General features: G+C 42.2%; 2 protein-coding genes and 1 pseudogene across 2 annotated transcripts; 1 reads left to right on the forward strand and 2 right to left on the reverse strand.

Moving 5' to 3' along the window:
* Positions 1 to 4751: 4751 nt before the first annotated feature.
* LOC146233755 (protocadherin-17-like) lies at positions 4752 to 12725 on the reverse strand. Its single transcript, XM_084688461.1, has 4 exons — positions 10257 to 12725; positions 8902 to 8960; positions 8564 to 8736; positions 4752 to 5332 (listed from the first exon to the last, which is right to left on the reverse strand). Exons 1-4 carry the CDS (start codon positions 12723 to 12725, stop codon positions 4752 to 4754), a joined length of 3282 nt encoding a protein of 1093 aa, XP_084544587.1.
* Positions 12726 to 19622: 6897 nt separating this feature from the next.
* Positions 19623 to 21660, forward strand: LOC146233756 (protocadherin-8 pseudogene; annotated as a pseudogene).
* Positions 21661 to 23701: 2041 nt separating this feature from the next.
* Positions 23702 to 27488, reverse strand: pcdh8.1 (protocadherin 8, tandem duplication 1). The gene is made up of 4 exons (XM_084689347.1): positions 25022 to 27488; positions 24846 to 24916; positions 24484 to 24617; positions 23702 to 24233 (listed from the first exon to the last, which is right to left on the reverse strand). The coding sequence occupies exons 1-4, from the start codon at positions 27383 to 27385 to the stop codon at positions 23890 to 23892; spliced, it is 2913 nt and encodes a 970-aa protein (XP_084545473.1). The 5' UTR covers positions 27386 to 27488; the 3' UTR covers positions 23702 to 23889.

Genomic DNA, 27488 nt, shown 5'->3' on the forward strand with positions numbered 1-27488 from the left:
GAAAATCTTCAAAGCGCCAATGAATTTCTAACCTAGTTAACATGGAAGCAGCTGGAGTAAGCATGGCTGATAGCACCTTTCTCTGATTAAATTGCAATCGATTTCTGCCAAATGTCAGGAAACGCGAGGGTCCAGTGCCATTTAATGCATGTCAGATGAAAGCTGAAGGTAAGGGGGTTCTGTTATCACTCATGTGTCACCTCAGCTGGAGAGTGACAGAGTGGTGCCAGGGGTTTAATTGGCGTTAACACTTGGGCGAGAGAGCTGCTGGTGGAGTCTCAAAGGCAATGGACAGTCAATAGTAACTGAACCAGAAGGGCAGCATCTGACTAGCCTTAAAGGAAAGTGGTAATGATCTGAATTCGAATTCGAAAAAAATTACAAAGATGACCGTCAGTTTGGAGAGTGAATGTTTGAATATGTCACATCTATAGGTGTACAGTATAGTAAATGCATCAGGTTGTTTTGACGTGATTTTAGCATTTGCAGGTATTTATCCATCTGAGATGATTAGTCCTCTGATTATCCAGGTGACTTTGCAAGTAAATTCAGTCGTAAATCAAGACACCCTCTGGTCAGAAAATTGCTCCATAGTAAATATCTATGACCCTCTCATTTCTGCACAGAGACTTCTGGCAAAGCCATAAAGCACATTGTCACGAGTGACTGGCCCCTCTCCAAAGCCATTAATGATGTGATGATTGAACTCCTATTCACAGAATAACCCAGGACACTTAAAATGTCACATCAGGTTTGTCAGAGAATATTGTTCTGACAGTCCAAGGTCACAGGAATATGGAGGTAACTTGTATCTTCACCATTTTTTGCTTCATTGATGTGTTCTCTGCACGTTCTTTTGCCAGAGTAGAATATGTGATTACAATGACCTAGACTAAAAGCTATTCATTTACACTGTATATATTTTTCTTTTGTCAGTATTGGGTCACAGATTTACAATGAGGAGAACAGGTACAGAAATCCATGTTTGCAGAAACTCCAATGGAAGCTGCTTAATGAAATAGGTATATATATTTAAAGTTATATTATATAACTTTGTATTACGCCGGATTTCTTAAACAAAAGTTCTCGTAAACTGCAAAGATTTCATATGATTCCAGACTTAATTAAACTATTAAACAGTATGCTCTGAATAAAAGGATATAAATGAACCTTCCTCCAACTTTCTAATGTTTAGACAGGACACATTTAATTCATTCATTACGATTCACAGCTTGTGCCTTTTATCCTCCAAGGATAGCACACTATGCCCATGAAGAACATAACCAGGTCACCCTTTTCAACATGCAGCCATCTAGTCAGACAGAGAAGCTTTGTGTTCCACCAAACTGCACATTGATTCAATAAACTGTTATCGATTGCACTTTTTTTTCACCTTCATTTTATCTGTGATAGCAGACAAATGTGCTTCAGGGTTGAAACCTTAGCAAATCCACAGGGCTCCTGCAGAATCTAACGGAAGGGTTAATAAACCAAACTACACATGGACGTTTGACCCATTTTGGCTCTGCAAGAGGCTATGGAACCACCTAGATGAAATTGAGAGGCATAACCCCATATAGGAGAAGTGTTCTTGTTGGATCTTCTCTGATCCTGTATTCTCTCTTGGTCTGGAACACTCAGCTATGATTGGCAGATTGGAGTGTATTTGAACACCTCCCAGAGGAGCGGGCCATAAGTAACACAATTTTAACAAGCACTCAAGATGGTCTTGCAGTCCAGTTTTTTTTTCTCTCTCTTTCACTTGCTCAGACAGGGTCTATGTAAAAGGGTGTTAATTCCCAGAGGTGAGACTACAAACTAAATGCAGTCAACAGTGTCATAGTCTCCTAAGAACTGGAGCTGAACAACAATTTTTCAGTCTGTTACTTTTTTTTCTCTTACAGACAGCCCTGTCATATCAGTAGAGACTCATATTGAAAAATACAGTGTTGAGGTCCAACTGTATGGCATGCTTTTCATTTGTCACCGCTGAATGAACAACTTAAATGTCTATATGCCATATTAAGAATGAATCATGTTTGAAAGATCCATCTGGAAAACAACTTTCTTTTTTTTCATACCCAATTGCTGCATTGCCCATCTGCAAAGTCTGCTGCCCTAGGCACTCAAACATTGAATGATGTTTTACAGTTGACATGAAAGTACATCCTCTATTTTGTTTATGGACCATTTTCTCACGTTTACCCCACCAACAACTTTCTTTCGAGTGGAACTACATCCCAAACCAGGCGGTGGAGGTGAGAGACAAGCTCTCGTTGGGTTTATTGAATTATTGAATTAAAGGCTTAAGTACTCAATTCTTCACATTTGAATGGTACACTGCTCATTCTTTTTTTCTCATCTGAATAGATCATTTGTGTATGTAAAATTTCAAAGAATGGGGGTTTACACAGATCGGTTTCATTGTCTGCAAATCCTATTCATACTGACTGTAATCATTGTCACAGAAACGTCATATTTCTCCAGCCGAGCATGCCGGTCTCTAATCTGCTCTCAGTGCTTCTCAACAACTGTGGGTTTTGTCAAGCAGTTGTTGCACTGTGTTAATTAAAGGAGTTTCTTTTCCTCCAAGAACATATTTCGCATAATTACATCTGAAGTATGAGTTTAGCCATTTAACCTGGAGTCATTATTTTTCAGATATGCCATTGTGTTTTTAATTTAAAGGGTAAATGTGTTAAGTGGTTCGCTTACTTTAAGCATGACATTCACTCCTAGTTTTGTGTGCAGCGCTCTGAAACTCTGGGAGTGATTTTCAGAGAAAGATGTGATGTTACTGTCTCTGTTTCCACAGGACTGAGTTGCTGTGACCCACGCAATTTTCCTCTGAAAGACTATTTCAACTTATGCAGATGAGCTCATCAGAGCTGCCTGCTGAGATGAGACATCTAGGTCTGGAATTGTGTCAATATGAGCACCAAAACAAATGCAAATCAAAATCCAAATTAATATGTATTCCCTAGGGGGGAACTGTGTCGTACTTATACAGTAGTCGTCTCTCTCAAAGATGACAGGATTCTGTTATCTGGAACGCATGGGGAGCAAGGCGTCTTCCTACTACTGCTCAGAGATATGGTGAACACATCATTGACTTGGTTCGGAAACAACTGTGGGTTTGACAGAAAACAGTAGTTCAGGGTAAAAACTATTTTTGCTAATGCAATATTTTGTAATTTAACCCAAAGGCTTTTGAGATTCCATCTGTAAGGAAACACAAAAACATCCAGATGTAGTGCTGGGTTTGGTTGTGTTTACCTATGTGACACTGTTCACATCCCAGCATGAATTTGATTTCATGCAGCTGTTAAGAGAAACTGTCAGCCCCAGAAGGAATAACAGAATATGTTTGGAAAAAGCTCAACCAGTATGGACTGGATGAGATTAATGTGGGCTGCCTCACCATTGTTGCTGTCCATCAACTTTAGTCAAAGTGCTTGCCTTTGCTGCGGAATTCATTGCACAAGGCTGTAATTTGATTGTAACCCATGTTGTTGCTTGTGACAAACTGTTTTTCTCGTCCTCAAAATGTTGCACAAACCACCTTGTCACTTGTCAGACACACAAACCTTATTCAAATTGACAGCAATCCCTGGCAGACTTTAAATTCAAGTATGCCAGTCCAGCAACATAAACAAGACTGCCTTGGGTACATGGCAAGCATGCTTAAGTAGCACTAGCTACAGTGATTTGTTGCCTAATGAAGTGCACTGAAGGGCTAAGGTCAACACATTTCACATTATATACTCAACTTCGTGTTGCCTGATTTCATTTGTAGGCTTGCAAGGGTAATTAGTTGTCTGTAAAGCACCTTGATTGCAGTTGATACCTTGATGCTATGAAATATCACTTGAAGGAGGTCTTAACCATTATGTTCAATATGCCAGGTTCCTTTAGGCAGGTGTTTGATGGGTTGGTTATTTTATGACAGCAAGCTAAATCACGTCAGCATTTAAGCCATAGTTCGGAAAGGGTGTTCCCAATCCCAGTGAATAGCAAGGTATAGTAGCTTCAAAGGCATCGTTTGTCAAAATAAATACTTTACATATTCACAGAAACACATGTGTATACAAATTTAATAAAATACACAACAAGTACAGTAGCCCATATTCACTTGAAAGCTCACCTTATTTTGCACATTAATTGCAGAGAAGACAACAATTAAATTACAAATACATTCATAAAAAAACCGTCAGATTTTCAGGAACCTCAAAAGGTTTCTTGAAAAGGGATATTTCCTGTTCTACTAGTCACCATTAATAGTTCATAAGACACTTCACTTTTGTTTTGAACTTCAATGATATGTATTTCAATTGTCAGATTTTCGAAGGGGTGTTATTCAAACACTTAGTGGAAACAAAAGCAGATCACTGTACAGAAGCAGACAGGACTAAACATCTTTACAGCAGCAATTCGTTCAACAGCCTGACAAAATTGGAGCTTCAAATGTGTAAAATACAGACACCTAAATGGACAGATACACCATAAAAACACGTGATGGCACAAAAGCATTTTCCCCAGCCCCACTCTGCAGTAAAGGACATACTTATATTTCACCTTAACACATCACAAAATCAAAAACAGATACATTTGATGGTTTTTGGTTATGCAGTGCATGTGTGGACTGGAACCTTAACGGGGGTTAAAAACACCACCCCTCCGCCATCCATCCATCTGTGGTATGATTGCCACACCACTAGAAGGGGCGAGAGGGAGCTAGGTCAGGTGATCTGTCAGTTGGCAGAGTCCCGCTGGTCGAAAACGTACTCCATGGCGCCACACTCCTGGCTGATGACAGAGCTGTGGATAAGGCTGCTGGACAGAGACTTGGGCCTGAGGACCTGGCAGGTCAGGTAGGAGGGCTCCTCCAGTTCTGTGTGCGGCGGGGAACACTGGCCATCGGGCGGTCCGTAAGCACTGCTGTCCGAGCCCCCCTCCCTCCCCGGTCCGGGCTCCTTGCTAGGAGAGTCCAGGGGGGTGCTCATCTTTGTGGGGCTCGTGGACGCAGAAGGGCTCTCCTGCAGCGGGGGGCTGAGAGCACGCTGGGTTTTAAAGTAGGGCTTGACATTGGCCACGAGGATGGTACTGTCCCGCTGTTCTTTCCCAAACGTGCTGAGGGTTTTTCTGCCGCTGCGGTTGATGGTGCCATAAATCTCTGTCTCCACCATGGCCTCCATTCCCACAGGGATGAAAAGGTTGGTGCGATTATCGGCGCTGTCTGCTTGGCTTCCTACCCGTAACTTTGGCATCCAACAGCTGTCAGAATGTCCCAGTGCAAGACATTCATCTGTGCAGTGGACTGATTTGTCTTGCCCTACAAAAACAAAAAAGGACCAAAAAAAAGAAAAAGAAAAACTGAAAGTTATTGGAGGACAATCGCATTAAAATGGGGACACAGCATGGAAAAACAACAGATATTACAATGGAAATTTCCAAGACACAGTACCCCCTATGTTCCTTGCACATAGGAAAAGCATAAGAGGACGAATACATATTTTCAAGGGGAATAATACCAACTATTCCTACCCAATACTAGGCCTGTCAGGACATAGATCAAGAGAAAATATGCGATCTAGTTCAAAATGCATTTTAGATCAAAAGGCAGAACAAAACGACAACAGTTCGTTTTGGCAAAAAGGCAGCACAGATCCCACACATTACAATCAGTGGTCTTTGAAGGCATCCCCACCAAGGCTTACTAACCACAGATTACTGTTATGTGCCCTGCACATTTGTTTTTTGTCTGCCTTTCATCTCATGTCAGGGAAAAACAGAATCTTTTAACATGCATACATATATAAAAGGGACCAGGACAACAAGCACAGCCTGAAGATGGAAAAAGGGAGAATTCATTTTCGAGGTAGCAAGCTATCACCGCAAAGAGACTAGCTGATGACAATGATGCAAAGAGAGGTTTGTTCTTAGAGGGTTCAGTGGAAGCACCACAGGGGCAAAGATGTTCTGTCTGTGTGTACTGCAACTTGTATCCCTGCAGTAGTCTACTGACCTCCGGTATACAGTGACTCTAAATAAATTCAATTGACTAGGGATGCATAGAGGGGCAGCTTCTTCAACATTACATCTCTTTTCTTGCTCAACTGCCTTTAAAACAGGTTGCTCCGTTTTATGTGCGGGTGCCCATTTTGGCGGGTGGAAGATGATGTCACAGTTAGACCTAAAGAACACCCGACATCATGCTGATTCCTGCAAACTGTCCAACAGTTGCCTTTGGCAACACTGATGGTTCAGAGGAGCGCGCCGGCTTTATTTTTGCCATGTGTCTGTCTCATCCCACTCTTCATGCTCACCTCCGAGTTCTAAGACTAATCATCTCTAATGGGCCTACAATTGCTGGGGTATGCCTTGTGGATACTTGTTAAAAGCCAGCAACACAAAGGACCCATTTACACGGATCACATGGCTGGGATTCGACAGGCAACTTTGAAAGGGAAAACACACTTCACAGAAGAAGAACCAGCCCGGTCATTATAAATAGAAACAGAGAAAGCCTAGCAACAGAGAAACCTACTGTGCACCTGGCTTCTCCAGCTCACCATACATATTTAGCAAGGAAGCTATTGAGAGTCGCACAGGTGCATACATTACCTGTATCAAAAGCTGAGAGGAGACTGGAGGTTTAAATAAAAATCTAGAACATAAAAGGCTAGTTAATCCACAGTTATGGCCTTTGTGCCATGTCTGTTGCGGATATAGGCCTCCACTGCTTTGCGTCGTTCATGGAGCACTTTTGTAAAGGCGAGAGAGCGTCAGCAAAATCTTTAGTGGTTTTCGATAAAATACATGATCTTACTACTTGCTATATCTGTGAATTGAATTCCATGTTTGTTTGAAAAGAGCTGAATAAGTCTACACTTCCGACATAGCAGTGTGTGTACTGCAGTGCAGCACCAGAACCTTGTACTGCCGTGTAGGCTGACTAATCGGCAGGCTGTGGCACTATTTAATGACTGACTGACCATCGCCCACGTCACTGAACTAAATGTGATCGCAAGCTTTGCTTTACAGCGTTTTTTACACCCAAAGAGAGTACACCCGGAAATGCATTAACACAACCTATTAATATGAAATGCATTGCCCTAGTTCTTCTTTGCATTTCTCTTATCTTACCAATGCAGGCCTATAAATTAATTGACATTCCAGTCAAGTGAGCATCTGTTCTGTGTGTGGATTTGGCTCTGCGCATACGAAACATCTTTTTCTATATCTCTCCATTTGATTGGCCTCTGAACAGGGTCTGGAGAATCAGATTTAGAAATATGTGCTCCAGAAAAAAATGTGATTGAGTTTACACCTCCCACAGGGGAAACAGGTTTTCCCAAGCCATATACACCGACACACACCCACAACCACACACACACACATATACACAGACCAACACTCCTCCCTCTGGCAACCACAAGATGTTCCCATCTCGGCCTTCCCTGAACAAGCCACAAACAAACAGCTCATGGCAATGCAAATGGTGTGTAAAGTACAGCATAGGGCGCAAATGACCAGATCCAATCCATTCCAAGACACTTGTGTCTCATAGAGAAAAATGAGGGCCTGCACACTTAAGTCAAGCCCTCCATTTTATTTTTGATTCATTTCAGGCAGGCTACCGCCAGTGTTGACACTTCAGCAGATGAAGCATATCACATAGAAAACTACCTCAATAAACAAATCAGCTAAACAGGGGTTAAACGCCTGTGACTGGGGGTGCATGATATTTTAAAACTCGTCAATGTCTGTGTCATGGAAGTTGCAACGTGGGCTTGCAACAAACTTTTGAAATAACTAAAGTGAAAAATTTCTATTTTTGCTTGCTTACCGTCTCAAATATTCTATCCACACAAAGCAACTCTTAACTGAGAAAAATGTTTCAACAGACAAACTGGTAGCAGTCTGTCAGGTTTCACAAAAAGTACCTGGTTCTTAGTTCTGCAAGTGTCTGTCATGCTTTCTTTTCCCTGTCTTGTTATTCAAGACAGGCTTGCTCCGAGTTCATATTCAAATAATGAAAAGATCAAATGAGACACTGACAGAGGTACACTTTGCCATGCATATGAGCTTGTTTGATGACACAAGCAGACAGAAGACGTTTGAACATTTTTCCTTCAGCCAATGGACCCTTTTATCCTCTTTAACTATCATCTACTTTCCACTCTGGTGCCTCCATGTCATCTTGGCAGCCGAGCTCTGGAATTCTGCAACAGCATGCTGCTACAATACCCTGCTGCCTAAAGAAGCTGAAATTATATTACTACGGATTCAAACCTCTAAAATCTTGTTGAGGTATTAAGATTCCTGAAATCCCTTGTCAAATGTAGCAGGTGAAATATCTATCTATTTCCTTTCCCCATAGGGAGGTTAGTGCAGTAGTCTGAGTCCCCCCCAAAAAATTCAAACCACCTGTACCGTACAGAAACACATACTGTAGGCCTTTAGAACATTTCATCTTAATGGAGTTAAAGAAAGAACAAGGAGTAATGCGAGAGTCAGTTAAGCATCTTCAAGATGTCAGCCAGAGAGAGCGTCCACTCACCCTGTTCGAGAGGCTGGCCATTAACTGCTGTTGCTTTCATCTTGAGGGCCTCCCTGGCAGACGTGTCGCAGTGTGAGCCTTTATTAGTATCCTGGTCACTATCAGCCTGGTCACTATCACCATGGCCACTGTCTCGGAGGCTTGCTCGCTCTGCATCCTTAAATGTGGAGCTGCTGCAGAACGGACAGAGAGAGAGAGAGAGATAGAGAGAGAGAAAAAACTGAATTCACCGGCGTGTCTCTATCTGAATGCTCCCAGTTGACGACCCTGCCTTGATGGGTTGATGTAGACAATATAAATGAAATGGTCAGTGTGTAATCAATTGTTACTGTCCTTACCTTGGAACAAAAGACTGCCTGCAGCCTACATAATTGGGCTCGGAGGGAAAATTATCTGTCTGAAAAACGAAAGATGGATAGATACATAGAGAGAGAGATATAGATACAGACAGAGAGAGAGAGAGATGGGGGGGGGGACGACACACGTTAGGTTTATGCCTCTCGTGTTTCTCCTTTGTGCCTTTTCTGCAAACTGTGTAACGTGATATTCAATCACAGGACACCAAATCCATGTCTCAGCCTTCTTTTTTTAGTTCTTTACAATTTCACCCGCTTGGAACACATGAAACCTGTTAATAAAACAAATTCCTGAGTGAGGGAACAGCTGTAAACACAAGGGGCCCGATGAGGACAAATCTCCTGCATGTCCATATGTGCTTGCTTGGCAGGCCATAAGCATAATGCATCAGCCACTGTCATCTGCATCTTTTTTCCGCTCATCCTGAAGATAACGTGTTTGTCTTGATCACACCCACATGCCCTAGCAACTGGTGACAACATCAAGCCCTGGTATCTGTGTTCATCATCATCTCCAAATGAGATTGTCTCTGAGGCTGTCCTAGATATTTACATCATTTACTACCCCCCCCCCCCCCCCCCCCCAAAAAAAAAAAAAAAAGAATTGTGCGGTACTTAATAACACTACACGCCCTGCCGGTCAATTTAATATGCTGGCCTGTATAAGTAACCCTGTCAGCTTCACAAGACAGGGCTGGACCCTGTTAATTGTGCAAGCTTGCCAATACTGGATTTGGATTGTGTAGAACCGGCCCATGTTTGTAGAGGGCAAGAAGAAGGATTGTAAGGTTATGCTGTGTGCATCTAGCTGTCTGGCACACGATAGTTCACTAATGTGATCAGACAAGCTGCTCAAACACCTGTCCAATCTCACATTTTGGATAAGGCTTTGTTTCTGCTCTGAAGCAGTGGATCTGGCCCTAGCACAGCAGTCTTGTCCAAGACTCACTTGGTTTGCATGTGCAACTGAAAGGCCTTTTTGATTATTCGGACCACCTGTAAGGTCTTGCTAAAAGTCATTCATAATAGGCCAATTTCCAAACACTTATTTCTCGGCGGAGAGAGTGGCGGAAAATATATTTTCCACGCACCAAAATAAACAATGACAGAATGTCTTTTTTTTAATATCTCAAATTAAAAATATAAGTCGGTGATATATCATGCTGTATTGCGAAAGTATATCATACACTGACCAGAAAAGAAAAGGAAAATGTGATAAGGAGAATGTCAGATTGCGTGGTGCCAGAGTATTGATTTCTAGAATTATATCAGCCGAGAGAATGCAGAGAGGACAGAGATAAGGTGCAGCATAAAAGACAAATAAAGCAACCAGTCACCTGTATCACTGACATCCTGTTCCCGGGAGTTTCTGTGCCGAGTCCAGCAAAGCTTGTGTGGCATCCAGCCCGAGGGACAGTCAGGCTGTTCGGGGTGGTCTTCAGGTATAGGACCTCAGATCTGGGCAGAGTGAGGGGCAAGGGGCTCTGGTAATCAAAGCAGATGGGCGAGGTGATGAGGGAGGGACTGCTCACCACGTTCATCCTGCTCAACGAGTCCCTCTCCTCCATCTCGCTCTGCACCAGCATGATGTCACTCTTGTTGATCCTCTTCTTCTTCCCCTTGCCTGTCGGAGGGTTGGCGAACTCTGCCACGCGGCAGTTGTAATTCCCGGCCTCCTTATCCTGATGTTTGGACTTGACAGCGATGGCGGTCATGACGGCCAGAAGCATGACAGAGATGATGCACAGGGTAACTATGAGGGGCAGGGACATGTCCCAGGGTTGTGGCTCACTGCTGGCCCCTGAGTCCCCTGCTGCTATGGCCCCCGGGTTGGCCCTAATGATCAACTTAGCCACAGCAGACAGGGGAGGCTTGCCATGGTCTGTTACCTTCACAACCAGCTCCACCAAGGTGGTCACCGCCTCCCACACTGGATTGGTTGTTCTAATCTCCCCAGACACGGTGTCAATCTCAAACAGGTTCTCCTCGTTGCCCTCCCATATCTCGTAGGTCAGGCGTCCGCTCTCCCCGTGGTCGTGGTCCATGGCTTTGACCGTGGTCACGATGTAGCCCATGCCCACGTTTCGGGGGACGACGATTTCAGCCGTGTCATTTTGAAGGAGGGGTAGTGTGATTACTGGGAGATTGTCGTTGACGTCGAGGACGCTGACCCTGACTGTGGCGGTGCTATCCATGTGAGGAGACCCTGCATCTTTAGCTTGAACTTTGAACTCAAAGAACTTTGTTTGCTCGTAATTGAAAGATCTTGAGGCATATATGGCTCCATTGGTAGGGTTGACGGACACATAGGTATACACTGACACATCCACAATATGTGAAGGCAAGATGGAGTAAGACACAGTTCCATTTCTACCTATGTCTGGATCATGAGCCAGAACAGAGCCTAAATACTCCCCAGGGATGTTGTTTTCTGGCACCTGAAGCACATATACTGTCTTGGTAAAACGAGGTGCATTGTCATTTTCATCCAATATTTTGACCGTAAAGGATTTGGTGTAATTTAAGGACGGTATTCCATTGTCCCTGGCCACTATTGTAACGTTATATTCATCTTTCATTTCCCTGTCCAGCGGCCTATCAGTTAGAAGTGTGTAAAAATTATCATTGTTTTCTTGCAGTCTGAAGGGTACATTGCCCAGCACTCTGCACTGGAGTTGACCATTCCTCCCAGAGTCTTTGTCTGTGACTCTCACCAGAGCAATGACAGACTCTGGAGGGGCTGCTTCGCTGATGGCTCCCTGACGGACAGACACAAAACTTATAATTGGCCAGTTATCATTCTTGTCTAGTACTTTGACAGTGATTTTACAATGGCCAGGAATAGGGTTTGGCCCGAGGTCCTTAGCCTGCACATCAAATTCAATAATTGGGTTCTCCTCATAGTCTATTTCTCCTTGAATCTTTATGACACCAGTGTTGGGGTCAATGGAGAACAACTCCTGCATTCGCTCTGATGCATACCCACTGAAGGAATAGACCACCTGCCCATTGCTCCCTTCGTCTTGGTCTGTTGCATTTAAATCTATCAATATTTTTCCAGGTGGTGAGTTTTCAGGGATCTCCAGGACATAGGAGGGTTTTTCAAAGACAGGGCTGTTATCATTTGAATCAGTAACTCTCACATTTATTTGCATGGACCCTGATCTTGGATATTCCCCTCCATCAATAGCTGTCAAAAGGAGTGTGTGATGACTCTGGTCCTCCCTGTCTAATGGTCTCTGAACGACGAGTTCTGGATATATAGTCCCATCTCCTCTAATTTTCAAATCCAAAGAAAATGTATTGTAATCATCTCTTGTGACCTGATAAGTCTTAATCCCGTTTTCCCCAGAATCTGAGTCGTGCGCAATTGTTAGGGGAAAGCGCGTGCCAGCTGCTGCATTTTCTGAAATATCAATATTGATGTGATCTGAAGGAAAACTTGGTGAATTGTCGTTGATGTCCTCTATATCAATCTTGATCATGCATATTTCCTTGTCGTTGGCAAACACTTCCATAGAGAGCTGACATTTGGGGTTTCGCCTGCACAACGTCTCCCTGTCAATCCGTTGTTTAGTGAAGAGCAGCCCACTCTCCGGGTCCACATCTACCAGATGTGGAGCGGAATTCTCCAATATCCTAAAGTTTGATTTTTTCCCCCTTTCCATCGGTCCATATCCGGCATCCTTGGCTATGTTTCCTATTACAGTGCCAGGTCCTTGCTCTTCCGGGACAGAATAATTTAGATTTTTCAATGTCAGGGCTTTAGCCCACAAGAGAAGGAAAAATATGACAGAAAGACGCATCCCTTTAGCCTACTAAATATGCGGGTGTAAAAAATCCCCCTTTAACTTCCAACCTGTTGATTTCTTCAGCGAACCAGTAAGACTATAATAACACTAGACAGGTGGTTTGTATCCAGAGCGACGGATGGGTTATTTAATCGATTTCCTATGAGTCAATCCTTTCTCTTTTTATGCTGTCCTTCTAACCTCCCTCACATGACTATCAGCTAAAATGATGAACTCTTTCTGTAAACAACGATGAACGCCCAAAGACATCATGCGCATTGAGACAATACAAATGTTAACATATCAGACGTGTTTTTCCTGTCGGGTAAATAAAACATTCCGGTTTTAAAGCGTACATGGTTTGCTCCTGTTGCGATATTACACGCGTTTTAAAATCACCCCTCTATGGTGAAGGTTAGACAGTACAAAAGCGCAATGCCCCCATGCGACATCTATACCTACAGTACACGGACATACCCATTCCTATTGCAGCAAAAAAAAAGCGGTTTAGACTATGCTGGTCACATCACAATTTACTTTTACTCTAGCGACACACTGTTGCATCTAGGTTTTATAAAGGTACTCTAAGCTTCAAGAACTGAGCCATAAAGGAACGCAGATAACGTTTAGTCGGGACAAGGTCTATATCCCCTGTCATTCAAGAGCATCTGGAGAGCGACGGCGACTTTTGCCCGATAATTGTTCTATAATCAGTCCAGTAATCCCGTAATCCAGTCCAGTTGGACCTAGTGTGCTTTTGCATCCTGCATCAGGAATAAAAATATCAGCACTGTCTTCTCCGCTTAACGCCGAATAAATCCAAAACGTCCGATGAAGGTGGATGTGCCGATATTTTTTATATGATCAAAATGAAACGTTTTCCTTGTTCAATTCTCCGGTCACGTCAACTGTTGAAAACCGCTCTCATGGCACAGAAATCTTCACAATAATCCTCACGACGCCCTGTAGTCTACTCTGACTTCAGTTTATCTCTTGGTGCATTTAACATTGTTTCTGATCGTCTTCCAGCCAATGAGTGTTACAGTGACAGATCTTGCCTTTGGGGTTTTCTCCAATAGGTCTGGCAAGATCGCATTGAAGGAGGGCTGTTCTAGTGATACGTGATTCAGTTACTGATGTGCGCGCCCTAAGCAGAGTTTAGAAATGAAAACGTGCTCGCGGATGTTCTACATCTGGACGCGAAAATGTGATTATAGAATAGATTGAAATGTGGCATGAAAAATATAGCCAAGCTTACTGGTCCAACCAGTTTGTGTTTCATCAGAACGGTCATACCAGAAAAAGCAGAATGAGACCAGCCCTGTTGAATGTGAAGGGGGTTAAACCAGAGGTAGCCTAAGCTCTGCCCCTTCCCATCATTTACTTTGCCTTTCGACCTTAGAATCCACTTTGAATGCAATTATGAAATAACATCCTTCATGTAATTAATTGAGTTATGCATTGGACACGACGGCTTATATATGCATTCATTAGTTAACACAATCATTTTAAAACCAAAAACGGGCAAAATACTCAAAAAGATATGTAGAAGATACCGTATTTAAGTACAGCTAGAATGTAGGATACTGTTGAAAATGTACTCTGTTAGATAATATTATATAACATATTCCATGAACACGTAAAATATTCAATCTATTCCATAACTTATATGTTCAACATGTTGGCCTCCTCTTTTTGCTTTTAAAGTTAACTTTTATATCCGTAGTTCATATCAGAGATTGAAGAGATGGACTGATATTCAATCCACTCAGCGTTTCAATCATTTGACATTTACATTCCAATTCCCACCTGACCAGATCAGAGCAGCTCCAGTCTCCTCGGTAATACAGGTGTGCTTGAGGATATTCGGATGGGAGTTTGTGTCAACATAAGGGAAAGATCAGGGTGGCTAGGTTCATCATTAAATTTCATGTCGCCCTGACTGTAAATCAACCTTGAGCTGTCCCCGGGTTCATTTATATTGTCTGGAACATGGCTGCTTTCCTCCTCTAGGAGCATCAACTTTGCCTGGCCAGGGTGCAGCCTGCATAAATTGGCCATTTCTGCAGGTGAGAGATAAGGGCAACAAAGGAAAACTCTAATTATCATTCAGTCAGTTGAAATGCTGGTAAAAGAGGGCTATTGACTGTACTGTTTGCAATGACAGTGTTATCCTTTTTTATCGTGTTAGCTCTCTGGGTGGATTTGAGCTTCACATCATGTGTTAGGATCCAGCGTATGTGGTTAATTTCTTTAGTCTTTGCTGAAGTGTGAAAAGAACGCCCACATAGAGAAGTAGACCATATTTACATCTTTAATACACTTTTATCTGGGTCTGCTGGTGTGGTACCATGGTACAGAGTACCTGGGGATAAATCAATTGTTTCATGGCAAATAGATTTCCAGTTAAAACATATCGTCATACCACAATACCATGGCTGCTGTCCTCATCTAAAAGCAGGAGTCACAACACAAAAACAATTAACCGGCTTCCCATGTTAGAGCCTGAATACAAAAGCTATTTTTAAAGGTTCACTTTGCACCCTGCATGAGCACAATGAGAAGTGAGATTGAGTTGTTAATCACAGTGGGTTTATGTTGCAACGAGCAATACAGAGTCCTCACCATCACACACAAGCCACAACCAACAACTTTTAAAAAACAGACGAGTGATTTGTTATGGATGATTAAAAGGCCATTAAAGAATACAACCCTGGAGATTTAATCCATGCGATGTAATGAACATGTAGCCATCGAGGAAACTAAGCACATGGACACAAGGCATTGGCTAGTGTATACCAAAACTCCAACAGTTAAACAGACAAAGCTGACCTTCACCCCTGCAAGTTCTCCTTCTAAATCCTGCTGCTTGGGATAACCTAAGCCTTCCTGACAGCAGCCTATGGACAGACACGCCCCTGAGGGCTGGCTCACTGTTTATCATGGACAATGTGCCCTCGGAGATCTAGCGCAATTATACGCTCCAGACATTTCAAATTACCTGCTCATCAATCAATTCTTATAAGGGAAAACAAGTGAGAAGTGCCGAGACACAAGCACATTTGCACTGACTTTGCTTTCTGACAAGCTCCATAAAAATACCCGACACCTATGGAATGCAACAGTCACTATTGTCTAATTAGGGAGCGAATTTTCTGCTGCCACAGAGTGGATACAAATGAATGCAATAAGATGTGAACATTTTCCAGTCTGCATGCCCATTTACCTTTCACCACTTCTTGGTCCACATAACAACTCTGTACAAATGTATGAAACCTCACTTGGTAATGTAGTATAGGAGCTGTGCAATGAACCAGGACACAAGACACAGAGCCCTGGAACAAACAGCTTTGTTCCACTGTCCTTGACTCAAAATGGAAAATATGGTAGAGAGGCATGGCCTACAAGAGACTGTTCTGTTTTCTCTTTGAAGAGGCTTCAGTGTAGAGGAGGCTTATTATGTGCGCAAGACCCATGAGTTGCCAACATAAATTTAACATGTGCGCTACTTCACTTCTGTGTCTGTGCCTGTGTATCTCAGAGCAGAAACTAGCACACTGATATCCATCCTCAGGAGGGTTGTGTCAGAGGCTTTGTCTCCTAGCTCAAGTGTCCCACATACAGTGTCGAAGTGTTTAGGTGGGACGCAGCTGACTCTGGGCCGGCTCTGAAGCAGCAGGTTTGAAAAAGTAGATCCCTCGAGACACGATTCAAGGTTTTGGAGAGCTTGAGAGGAGAATAACGTGGATTTTATTTCAAAGAGAAATTATGGAGGTTACATTGTTTGATGTAACAATCCTGATCATGGAATCGAGGGCTGAATGTGAATATCTGTATATGTTTAAGTAGTATTGCTGCACTTGAAAAACACCCTTATATTTTAGGACAGCCGTGCGATTCTTCAGACAGAATGAAATTCAGTTATCTGAAACTGCAATGGTGATACCAGCTGACTAAAGGCAATAACACTTGAATGTGATGGATTGGTGCATTCGTGCTATCTTCTCCTTGTGTTTTGTTGTGATGAGTGAACACAAGGTCAAAGTGAGGTTTATCCTTTGGTATCCCCTGCCAGTCTAGCCAGGAATGATGTGCATTCAAGGTGACATCCACCTTTGTCTCTGTTCTCTGCATGTCACTCCATAATATTTATTACCTGGAGGCTCAAATTTACAACTTGTCCTTTGACAGTAAATGGACACATTTGTCTTAACATTCAGTTTCCATGTATATTAGGACCTTGCCTACTCCACCCTCTCCATTGTAAATAGAATCAAACCAACTAGCAACAAGAACTTGTGATAAATTATACGTTCATATCTGATATTAAGATCGTCAAACCAAGTGTTCAGTGTTTATTAATGCAAATGTCTTTAGAGTGCTAGGAAAAGAGTTGATGTACAACTTACATGATGATGTACTTTATGATGGCAGTCTGTTAGCCCTCATAAACAGCGGACAGCTCTGTTCCTGAGCTCCCAAAAAAAAAAGTTTTAGAGTCAAGCTTGGGCCATTAAATATAGACACTATGTTCCTCTATATCATTCAATGCATAACACTAAATAGTAGCATTGTACTTAAAACGTGTTTTGCGTAAAGGAACATCACATGTGATATGCAAGCACATTCTTCAAAACTTATAAGTAAAATATTGCCCTCTTTCACCTTCAAACAGGTGAACAGAGTACAACTTCACAGTCGTTGGCAGGCTTGATTGAAATGCTAACCTTGTTGACGAAACCAGGGAAACTTCCTGAGAGGGAGTCAATGCTGGTGCATTTCATGTCTAATTGCAGATGAGACAACAACTTAACATGCCAGACAGTAGTAGTAAAGAGCAAGGCAGTATCACTGTGGTTTATACGTATTAGCAGGAAGATTCTATTCCAAGGGTGCTGGTTGCATAATTTATTCCATTGCAAATTATAGCAAACAGTGTACTCTTGTCAAAGGGGTTTTCTTTAACTGTTTTATTAACAAACACAGTTCATGCTGGTAAAGTGGAAGATACCCATGCCACCTAGTAAGGTGTGAATAACACAAACTGCATATCTAACCTCTAATTAGTCTTATATTGTACTGTAAAGTCACAGGGAACTAATTTATAAATGTGATAGCAACATGAAAGACGAGGGAGGTGGCCCGGGGAGAAAAACCAAACTGTCAGTAGTGCCCAGGTAGAGCAACATCCCTGATGTTGTTGTCGCCGAAGCACTTCCATTAGTAAGAGGCAAACTGCACACTGTTAATAACTTCAGGGATAAACTGATAAACAAAACATGCTGAATAATTACACAACCGAGTCAATTACACTGATTGATGGAACATATTAGCTCTGATCTGTTTGTCCATGTGGAAGGCAATGAAATGGCATCTCGACCGTGTTTTCATTTGACAGCTGTCGATGTGACGTCCCACACGACATAATGAGACACTATCCCTGCTCAGCAGCACAGAGACAACTGGTGCAGATTCATCACCGTCGTCCCATGGCTGCAGTTCTCCCACAGTGTTGACATGGTCCACAGAAAAGGAACTGCAGGCATTGACGTGTGCTACCCTCGACAGATGAGTCTGTGGTGCATTCAATGTCCTCGTGCCATGTTTTCTGTGTAGGATTGCAGTGCGTTGGAAGCAGAAGCGAAGGTTTGTTACAAAGGTGAGAGAAGGCAGACAGCATCAATGTGACCTTTGACTTTGGAAAAGAATGATGCATTATGTAAGACTGCTGTCAAGCTGTACTACGATATATTGGATTACAGTGGGTTACATGCATTGTAGAGGAAGGGATGCATTAAGAAAAAAAAACAACTTTGGGTTCATCTATTGAAAATCAAGTGAATTGGTGCGTGTTAAGTAGGGCTGTCTACGCATGACCGGAAGTGTTTCATCAAAGTGTCTCCTATGCGACAACGTTATGTTTAGCCATCAAATGAATAACTGTGAAGGTCACCATTCGTTTCATGAAGCCCGCTCAGAACTCATTCAGCACTCATTCACTGTTCAGCTGCCTCCTCTTCTTTGCCTTTATTTGTTTATGGATTTGTTTATTTAGCATACTCAATAGCAGAGGCAGGGGAACAGATTGACAGGTGGCACACTGAATTCTTACTGGATATTGTTCTTGTTCTTTTTTTCTTTGGCAAGACTTTCACATGCTGTAGGTTCCGTAGCCTGATGTTTCCCCCTAGTGGTGTCATTTGCAATCCAACAGAGGGTTGATATTATTCTGAAACCCATTTACATGCAACCAGCATGATTTTCAGTATTTAAGTTTTTTCCAGACAACATTTCTGAAATGTGACAGTAATATATCTTTGATCTGATTTGTGTTAATTGTGAGTTATTAGCCATTAAAGTGATTCTACAGATCCAACAGAATGTGTATTAAGATATAGCTACTGGGTGATAGAAATAATTGGGTTTGCTAAAACAAAACAAACAAATGTTTTGATATTTGCTACAGTATTTAGCAAAATAACATACAAACGTATATGGTGATAGATATCTTCGAGTGACGCAATATTTTTTACAGTCAAAGAATATGTTTAGTCAACCACTGACACGGCCTAATTGATTTAATGAATGTCCCGTTGGGATTGGGGAGGATGGAACATAGTCAGATTACCCTCTTGAAGCCTCTTTTCAGATTAATTCCAAACCAATTTAAAGCACTATTGCCTGATTATTGAAGGAACATGTTTGGTCTAACAGCCTGCACACCCATGCAGATAAACCCAGATAAAGAAAGATCGACATAAGAGAACATGAGGCCATTTTTGGACAACTTATAGAAGAAAAAGTACGCTTGTTGAAATGAATGCCTGCAGGCTGTTTGTTATTGAAATATTCGCTATTATTGTATTTTTTGAGCAACCTGTTGACCAAAGTCGGTCCAAACGTTATGTAGTCATGGAAGAGGACGAAAGGGGCACTGAGATTGGAATCTTAAAGAAAGACTTGGAAATTGGTGAATCTGGATCGCGTTTTCGATTCATCGAGCAACCGAATATCTGTTTGATTAACATGAGAGAGGTTGATGGACAGCTGTCGATAGGTCAACGACTCGACCGAGAGGAACTGTGTCATCGCTCATCACACTGCATGCTTCCACTGGATGTAGTAGCAAGTTATAATGACAGCTTTCACCTAATTCATGTGGAGATTGAAGTCCGGGACATTAATGACCACTCACCGTTGTTCCCTGTCACTGACACCTATATTGAGGTCATTGAAAGCGCATCTTTGGGAACACGGTTCTCCATAGGAGTAGCTTCGGATAAAGATATTGGCCAAAATGACATCCAAAACTACTATATTTCATCTAACAACCATTTTAATATCAAAGAGCAAATGGACGAAGGCGGAGATAGATACGCAGATCTCATGTTAGTTACAGAACTGGACAGAGAGACAGAAGACACTCTTACCATTTTGGTCATGGCAATGGATGGTGGAAGTCCACCCAAGTCTGGTATACTGACAGTGCACGTCAAAATAGTAGATTTTAACGATAACAGTCCATCTTTTGTAGACGACTTTGTCAGTGTGGACGTCTACGAGGATACATTAGTAGGTGTCTTGATTTCACAGCTAAATGCAACAGACCCTGACGAGGGTAAGAATGGTGAAATCATTTTTGCGTTTGCGGAACATACACCTTCAGATATACAAAACATATTCACAATCGATTCCCTTACAGGGCGTTTGGTTCTCACTAGAGAGGTTGATTTTGAGATAACTCCTTTTTATGAATTCAAAATTAAGGCATTTGATTTAGGACTTAACTCTGTGCCAGCCGTATGCACTGTCAGAATAAATATATTAGATGTTAATGACAACTCCCCCCTCATTTTTATAAAACCGTTCGAGTTTGACAAAGTTGCTTACATTAGCGAGCACGCGGCAGAGGGAAGTTTGGTGGCTGTGATCAGCACCATGGACAGCGACTCTGGTTTGAACGGTCAAGTGAGCTGTTCTTTGCAGGGCCATGAACATTTCAGACTCCAGAAGGCCAACGAAAGTAATACCCACCTTATAATAACAACCACACATTTAGATAGAGAAACACAGGCTGAATACAACTTAACTTTTGTGGCAATGGACTTTGGAACACCACAGCTAAAAACAACGACGGAATACACAGTCCGAGTGAGCGACGAAAATGATAACACCCCTCTTTTCAATAAATTGGTCTACGAAGTTTGGGTCGAAGAGAATAACATTGTGGGGGCATTTATCATGTCTGTGCTGGCTTTTGACCCCGATCTCGGCCAGAACGCTGACATTACATACAAACTAACAGATGATCAGTCGCACACAATTCTCCGTTCAACCCAGTTTGTGTCAATTAATCCACTGTCAGGGTCGCTATATGCATTGGAGACATTCGATTATGAGCAGATAAAAGACATCCAATTGAAAGTGCAGGCCAGTGACAGTGGGTACCCAGAGCTATCAACAACGGCATTAGTTTGGATAAGAATTGTGGACAAGAATGACTGCCCACCAGTGATAACATATCCTCGTTTAGTAAATGGTGTAGCTTTTGCTTTTTGGGCCACTGATGCGTCTAGTGATATCCCAGTGATGCAGATCAAAGCTCAGGACGCAGATGAGGGACTGAATGCAGAACTGAAGTTCCTTATCTTGGAGGACGCACGCAAATTATTTGCAGTCGATGAACGGACTGGCAACCTGTATCTCCGAGGCACACAGTCTAACCCCTGTGAGAAAATACTACAGGTAGAAGTAGGTGTGACTGATAAGGGAATCCCTCCCTTGATGACTAAGGTGAAGATAAATGTTATTGTCACTGGGGTAGCACCATCGACATGGCAAACAATGGCCCTGCCAGAATCAACAGACTTGGAGAAGAATCAGCAGACTCTTGAGTCTTGTCTTACCCAGATTGTCTGTTTTCTCCTATTGACAGGAGTCGTCCTGGTAATTGCATTAGTATATAGAGCCACCATTAGAAGGGGACACTATAGCACAATTAAAACAAAAAAGGAGACTTTGAAAATCTGCCAACAAATAAAGATGTCATGGTTGGGTGAGTCTAGCTGTGAGTTGATCAGATCCTGCTCATCTGTCGATGAACTACTTTTGAAAAGAGAGCTGGCATTACGTAAACACACATTTTCGTCTTTCGGCGTGGAAGAGCAACTGCACGAAAATGATAAATCTGTCTATTGACAAATTGGTGGATGATCTCTTTGGTTACAATCTCTTTCAAAATCATCCTACCTTCTTTTTCACTGAACTCTACAGATGAATATACCTTGTGGCACAAGTTATTGAGTCGACGGGCATCTATCTGACCTACATGGAAAATATAAAGCAATGATGAAGTAAGCCATATTCTATTGATTGATAAATGCATTTTTGCTTTGAGGGCAATTGGAGACCTGTCACTTTGTAGTACATCACTGCAAGCAAAATGGTGACCTTCCTGCTTTATTCCAAGTTGTTCTCTTCCTCTTCTGGTTCATAATATATATATGTTTAGCTAAGTGTTTACGGATGTACTCTGGATAAGAGCGTCTGCTAAATGAATAAAATGTACGTTTTGCCATTAGGATTTCTAGCTAGCTTCACTAAAATACCCAGCCTTATCAATCGGCCAAGTTTAAGCCCCCCTCTGTTACTGCTACATGGAACGTTCCCGTTCATTTCTCTAGAAATTGAAATAGCCTTGCTGTGGGCTAATAGATTTTAATCAGTTGACTTTCTCATAGATTTCTTTCCTCTCAACAGATATTCATCACAGTTGATATATTGCAATGCAGTGTTCCTCTATTTAGTAAACTGTTATAAATGGATAAAACCCCTCAACGATTATATTCTAATATGGCTCATTCTGGCTACTTTCAATAGAGCTGTATAACAGTTTCACTGCCAAAAGTTCAGGAAACTATTTATTTGTTTTCAACCGCTTAAGGGCATTCATGGAGCTCAGATGGTGGGATTATGTAGGATTTTAAACATCCTGCTCTTGTATTAGCATTTTCTTAAGACTTGATTTTGGCCTTCAGCAGATGAAATATTCTCCTCTTTCACCTGGACACATGTAGAATAGCCTAAACAAAACCCATCAGCTTCTGTGCAGAATAGACCATTCAACCTTTGCAAATGAAAATATAAAATGTGTATATTTTACAAGATGACACTCATTTCAGTATGTAAACATGCTCAGACAAGAGGTTCACTAAAGATGTTTCAGAGATCAGTTTTTTGCTGGAGCTTAGTGGGTATGGAGGCCAGACCTCCAGAGGCCTGCTCTACTGAGTCCCTCATCCCTCTAGTCAACCAAAATGAAGTAGACTGATCCACTACATGTGAAGACGCTGATGAAAAGCAACCAATTTCCCAACAGATACGGTCTCTTGTGAATATCTTATTTATTACATTTGAGATGTACTATTCTGATTGATATGCTGTATGGACGATGTCAGTACACTTTTTTTGTCTGATGCTTTATATTTGTCCCGTTTGAACATGTCTACAGTTATAATAGAACTTCACGTATTTAGGCAGCTTTGTTTGTTGAAGATGCAATGTTGATGTTGAATGTTTTTATTATTAACAGTTATTTAAAATAAAACTGTTTACTAAAAATGTTCTCACTGCCACATCTTTCTCATATATTTTTATATCAATAAAAGAACCACAGCGGACAGAGTAAGACTTCTTAATACAACAGCACCACAACAAGGAGATGGCTGGCTATCTGCATGTAGTACGAATTGAAATGCAGAACGTGTGACATGATGAGACTTGACATCTTAAGTATTCATCAATATACAGTTCTTACCGACTGATGTTCATTTCATAAGAACTTTACTTCACAATCTATGTTAATGCATGTCCCTATACAAGAAAATCAATTTCACCACACCCTGACAGAGATGAAGACGATAAGAAGAGATACTGAATTAAAAACAAGCAGACTCAAAATGTGTCAATTCATATTTTATTTGGAAGAAAAATTCTATATTCCAGTATTTCAATGATGACTAAGTGTTGATAAAATAAAACAATATTTACATGTTGAAAAAATATGTACAAGCACTGATGAATGTGACATGCATTTGTTCAAGTATATACATGTAACACATCAATCAGTATACAATAAAGTGAATACTACACTTGCCTGCATTGCTATGTTGAATGGCAGTTAAAAAATGGTTGCAACTTCAGACTCTGTTGCCACAGTAACAATTTCCGGTTTGTGCTTGTGCCTTCCACCAACTGCTGCCTCGCTCTGCTGATGGGAGAAGTAGGAGGGGAGAGTGCCTGTCCTGGAGAATGTCTGCAAGCTGCTTCTTGGTTTGGGAAAGTTGGTGTTGTAGCCAGAGTCTTTCCAGGAGAGGGGATAGCCAATGGGATTGTTGTAGACTGGTGCTGGTGAAAAGCCTATTGTGTATGCATTGTCTCCTGAGTCCTGAAAGCTCTGGGTTGGTATTACACAGTAAGTGCCTTGCCAATCCACAGCCAGAGTGTTAGCAGCATTGGGTGAACCTGAAATAGAACACACACTTAGAGAATTACAATCCAAGAAGGCGAAAACTCCAGTTTTCATGAAAGTGTCAGTCATTGTTGCATGGCTGTGTACTCTATTCAGATGGGAGCAAGGCATTGCTGGCAGGGCAGGTGTGAAGCCATTTAAGTTTGAGACACACTATATAAATGCAAATCCTCATCATTATTATTCTACAACACGCAAATATATAGAACTTTAAAAATCGAAAATAAATGAGGATAAACTCACCCTTGGCCCAGGGCTGAAATGTACTGAGGTTCCTCTTTCCTCCATCCCCGCTGATGTCAGAGTCACTGTCATTGAAATCACTGTCCCCTTTGCCACTGTCCTTCACGCTCAGCTGGTCTGTGTTACCAGTGCCACTGTGAATAGAATCAAACATATTAGCCACCACCGCACCACTGTATCGGATTATTGATGTGGTTTTTTCCCTTATGATGGTTGCCACCACACCAACCACCCTCCTCCACAGGACATCCCTGATTACAGTATGCAGAGAGAATAGGTAAGTACCAGCAATTCAGGATATACATGTGAATAAGTCACATCATAATGAAAACAGGAAAAGTAATATTCTGTGGTGTTCTTACCTTAGCTGCAGGCAGTATTTGTCACCTTGCCACACAGAAGTTGGTTGAAATGGCTTAGGGGCCAGGAATATCTTAGGAACACAAAGTAAGAACAGTTTCAGTTTCAGTTCAAAGCATCATTTGAATGCAAAGGAGTGGGTGGACAGTTCCAAAACTACAGGAAGCAATTGACTCACCTTTGTCTCGGAGTCTACACTCCTCTCTTCATAGAGACAAGATTCCTCCGGCCATGACCTTGCCTTGTTGCTGAAGCAACCTCTATGGCCACCATACATGTTAGGTTCAGTTGGTCTCTGCACGCGAAGAGGCCTGCAGTCGAACAGACGTCGAGTCACTTCCTTCTTGGAGCCCTGGTTTCTTCTTTTTCGGTTCAGCTTGCATGTGATAACAACTATCACAATGGCAATCAGCAGCAGCGCACAACCCCCACCGAGCATAACGATAACCAGGAGAGAAGCATCCAAGCTGGACCGCTCCTCATCACTCGACGGTAACATGACGACAAGCTGGTCTTCAGAAGGCTGTGAGTCTGTGACAGCAAACCTAATAGTGGCACTGGTTGAAAGGGGGGTCATCCCATTGTCGCTCACAGCGATCTTCATTTCTAGCACGTCTCCAATTTGTGAAGTCAGCCCCTGTTTCAAAGCAATCTCCCCCGTGTCTTTGTTCACGGCGAAGAGGTTGGAATTACCCTGTACAATATGGAAGGAGAGTTCAGCATTGACACCTTCATCCTCATCTTCACCTTTGACCCTTAGAGCTAGATATCCCAGGGGTGCGTTGTAAGGCAGAGCAACATCAGCAGTGTCATTGAACAAAACAGGGAAAGTGAAACGGGGATAGTTATCATTCTGATCAACAACTTTGATCCGGATTGTAGATGTGCTTGATTGCTGAGGTGAGCCATGGTCTTCTGCTTGGATGGTGAAGTCAATTTGCTTAAGGGTCTCAAAATCAAACGATCTCAGACTATACAATGACCCTGTGACTGGGTCTATAGAGGCATAAGTTAAAATTGATGCGCCTCCAGTCACCTCTGAATCCATGAGTTTGTATGAGACTTTGGCATTTTTTCCAGTATCTAGATCCCGTGCAACAACTGTGGTTACATAAGACCCTGGGATATTGTTTTCCAGGACTGAAACTTCAAATAACGATTTGCTAAACAGAGGAGCATTGTCATTTTCGTCAGTAACTCGAATGGTATACTGCTTGATGGTTTTGAATGGTGGGGTTCCAAGGTCTTCAGCCACGACAGTAAGGTTATACTCAGGGATTCTTTCACGATCTAAAGTAGTAGTAGTTACTATCATGAATGTGTCTCCATAAGCCTGCTGCAGTTTGAAGTGCTGGTGTCCATGAAGGCTTGTTCTGACGTAGCCATTTGAACTTGAGTCTCTGTCTGACGTGCTGATCAGGGCCACAAAGCTCTCCTCCGCAGCGGCCTCCGTAATGAAAGCAACCCCGTCACTTGTAGAAGTCATTGGCTTGATTTTAATTTCTGGTGGGTTGTCGTTTACGTCAACAATGTCCACGACAACTTTGCAGGTGGAAGGGACAGAGTGCATGCCTAAATCTGAGGCCTTGATGTTCAACTCGTATGATCTCTTGATCTCATAATCAACTAAGGCTCTCAAAGTCACATCACCAGAATAGGGGTCAATATTAAAAACACGCGCTACTTCAGATGTCGGATCCTCGACAAAGCCATATCTCACCTCGCCATTAATGCTAGCATCTGGGTCAAAAGCGTGCACTTTCAGAACACGATGACCTATAGGCGAGTCCTCGTAAAGTTCAACTGTGAGTGAATTATGTTCAAAAGTCGGGCTATTGTCATTAAAGTCCAGTACAGTGATGTAGACCGTAATTGATCCAGATCTGGGTGGCTCCCCTCCATCGGTGGCTGTCACTTCGATGGTATATGAATCCTCAACTTCTCTGTCCAGTTTTTTCACCAACACAAGTTCTGCATACTTTACTCCATCTTCCCTCGTGCGCACATCAACGACAAAATTGCTCGAGGGAGAAATATGATAACTCTGGATGTAGTTACCTCCCACATCATGGTCAACTGCTATTGGCAAAGGAAATCTGGAGTCCAAGGAAACGTTCTCGGATATCTCCAGTTTTGTCTCGTTGTGGAGAAATTGAGGAGGATTATCGTTAATGTCCTTCACCTCAATCTCGACGTGAATCAGTTGAAACTTTTCTTTTGACAAAGCGACAATATTAAATGCGACAAAGCATCTGGGGGAGCGCGGACAGAGTTGCTCTCTGTCAATTGTTTCCCCGACGGTTAGAAGTCCATCAATCTCACGCATTTGAATTAAAGAGGAGTTTGACTCTTGCATAAAACGGAATGAAGTCTCAGGGTCTTCCGATGGGTCAATCTTTAAATCCCGAGAGAGATTTCCAATCTCAGTCCCAGGCGCATCCTCTTCGTAAGTGAAGTATCTTGTCGTTGTACACTGAACACAGTAAAACAACCAAACAATCACCAACAACTCTCCAACTCCTCTAATTATGCAGAATCCCATTTTTAAGGACTAAAAAAAACAAAGAACAGCATAAATGGTGCAAATAAAAACTCTCTGTTGAGGTAAATCTCTTTGCACAACCGGTTCATTCAAATAGTGAGTG

This window comes from Hypomesus nipponensis, chromosome 23 (genome assembly GCF_054491055.1).
Source record: "Hypomesus nipponensis isolate SF chromosome 23, ASM5449105v1, whole genome shotgun sequence".
Lineage (NCBI taxonomy): Eukaryota > Metazoa > Chordata > Actinopteri > Osmeriformes > Osmeridae > Hypomesus > Hypomesus nipponensis.

What these genes read in the sequence shown, in the direction of transcription:
- LOC146233755 (XM_084688461.1), bottom strand. Translation starts at nt 12,725, where the DNA reads ATGCGTCTTTCTGTCATATTTTTCCTTCTCTTGTGGGCTAAAGCCCTG. An exon ending in ACAGGATGTCAGTGATACAG is followed by an intron (nt 8,961 to 10,256) that starts GTGACTGGTTGC and finishes TTCGTTTTTCAG; the next exon opens with ACAGATAATTTTCCCTCCGA. An exon ending in AGGCAGTCTTTTGTTCCAAG is followed by an intron (nt 8,737 to 8,901) that starts GTAAGGACAGTA and finishes TCCGTTCTGCAG; the next exon opens with CAGCTCCACATTTAAGGATG.
- pcdh8.1 (XM_084689347.1), bottom strand. Translation starts at nt 27,385, where the DNA reads ATGGGATTCTGCATAATTAGAGGAGTTGGAGAGTTGTTGGTGATTGTT. An exon ending in AAATACTGCCTGCAGCTAAG is followed by an intron (nt 24,618 to 24,845) that starts GTAAGAACACCA and finishes TTCTATTCACAG; the next exon opens with TGGCACTGGTAACACAGACC. An exon ending in ATTTCAGCCCTGGGCCAAGG is followed by an intron (nt 24,234 to 24,483) that starts GTGAGTTTATCC and finishes GTTCTATTTCAG; the next exon opens with GTTCACCCAATGCTGCTAAC.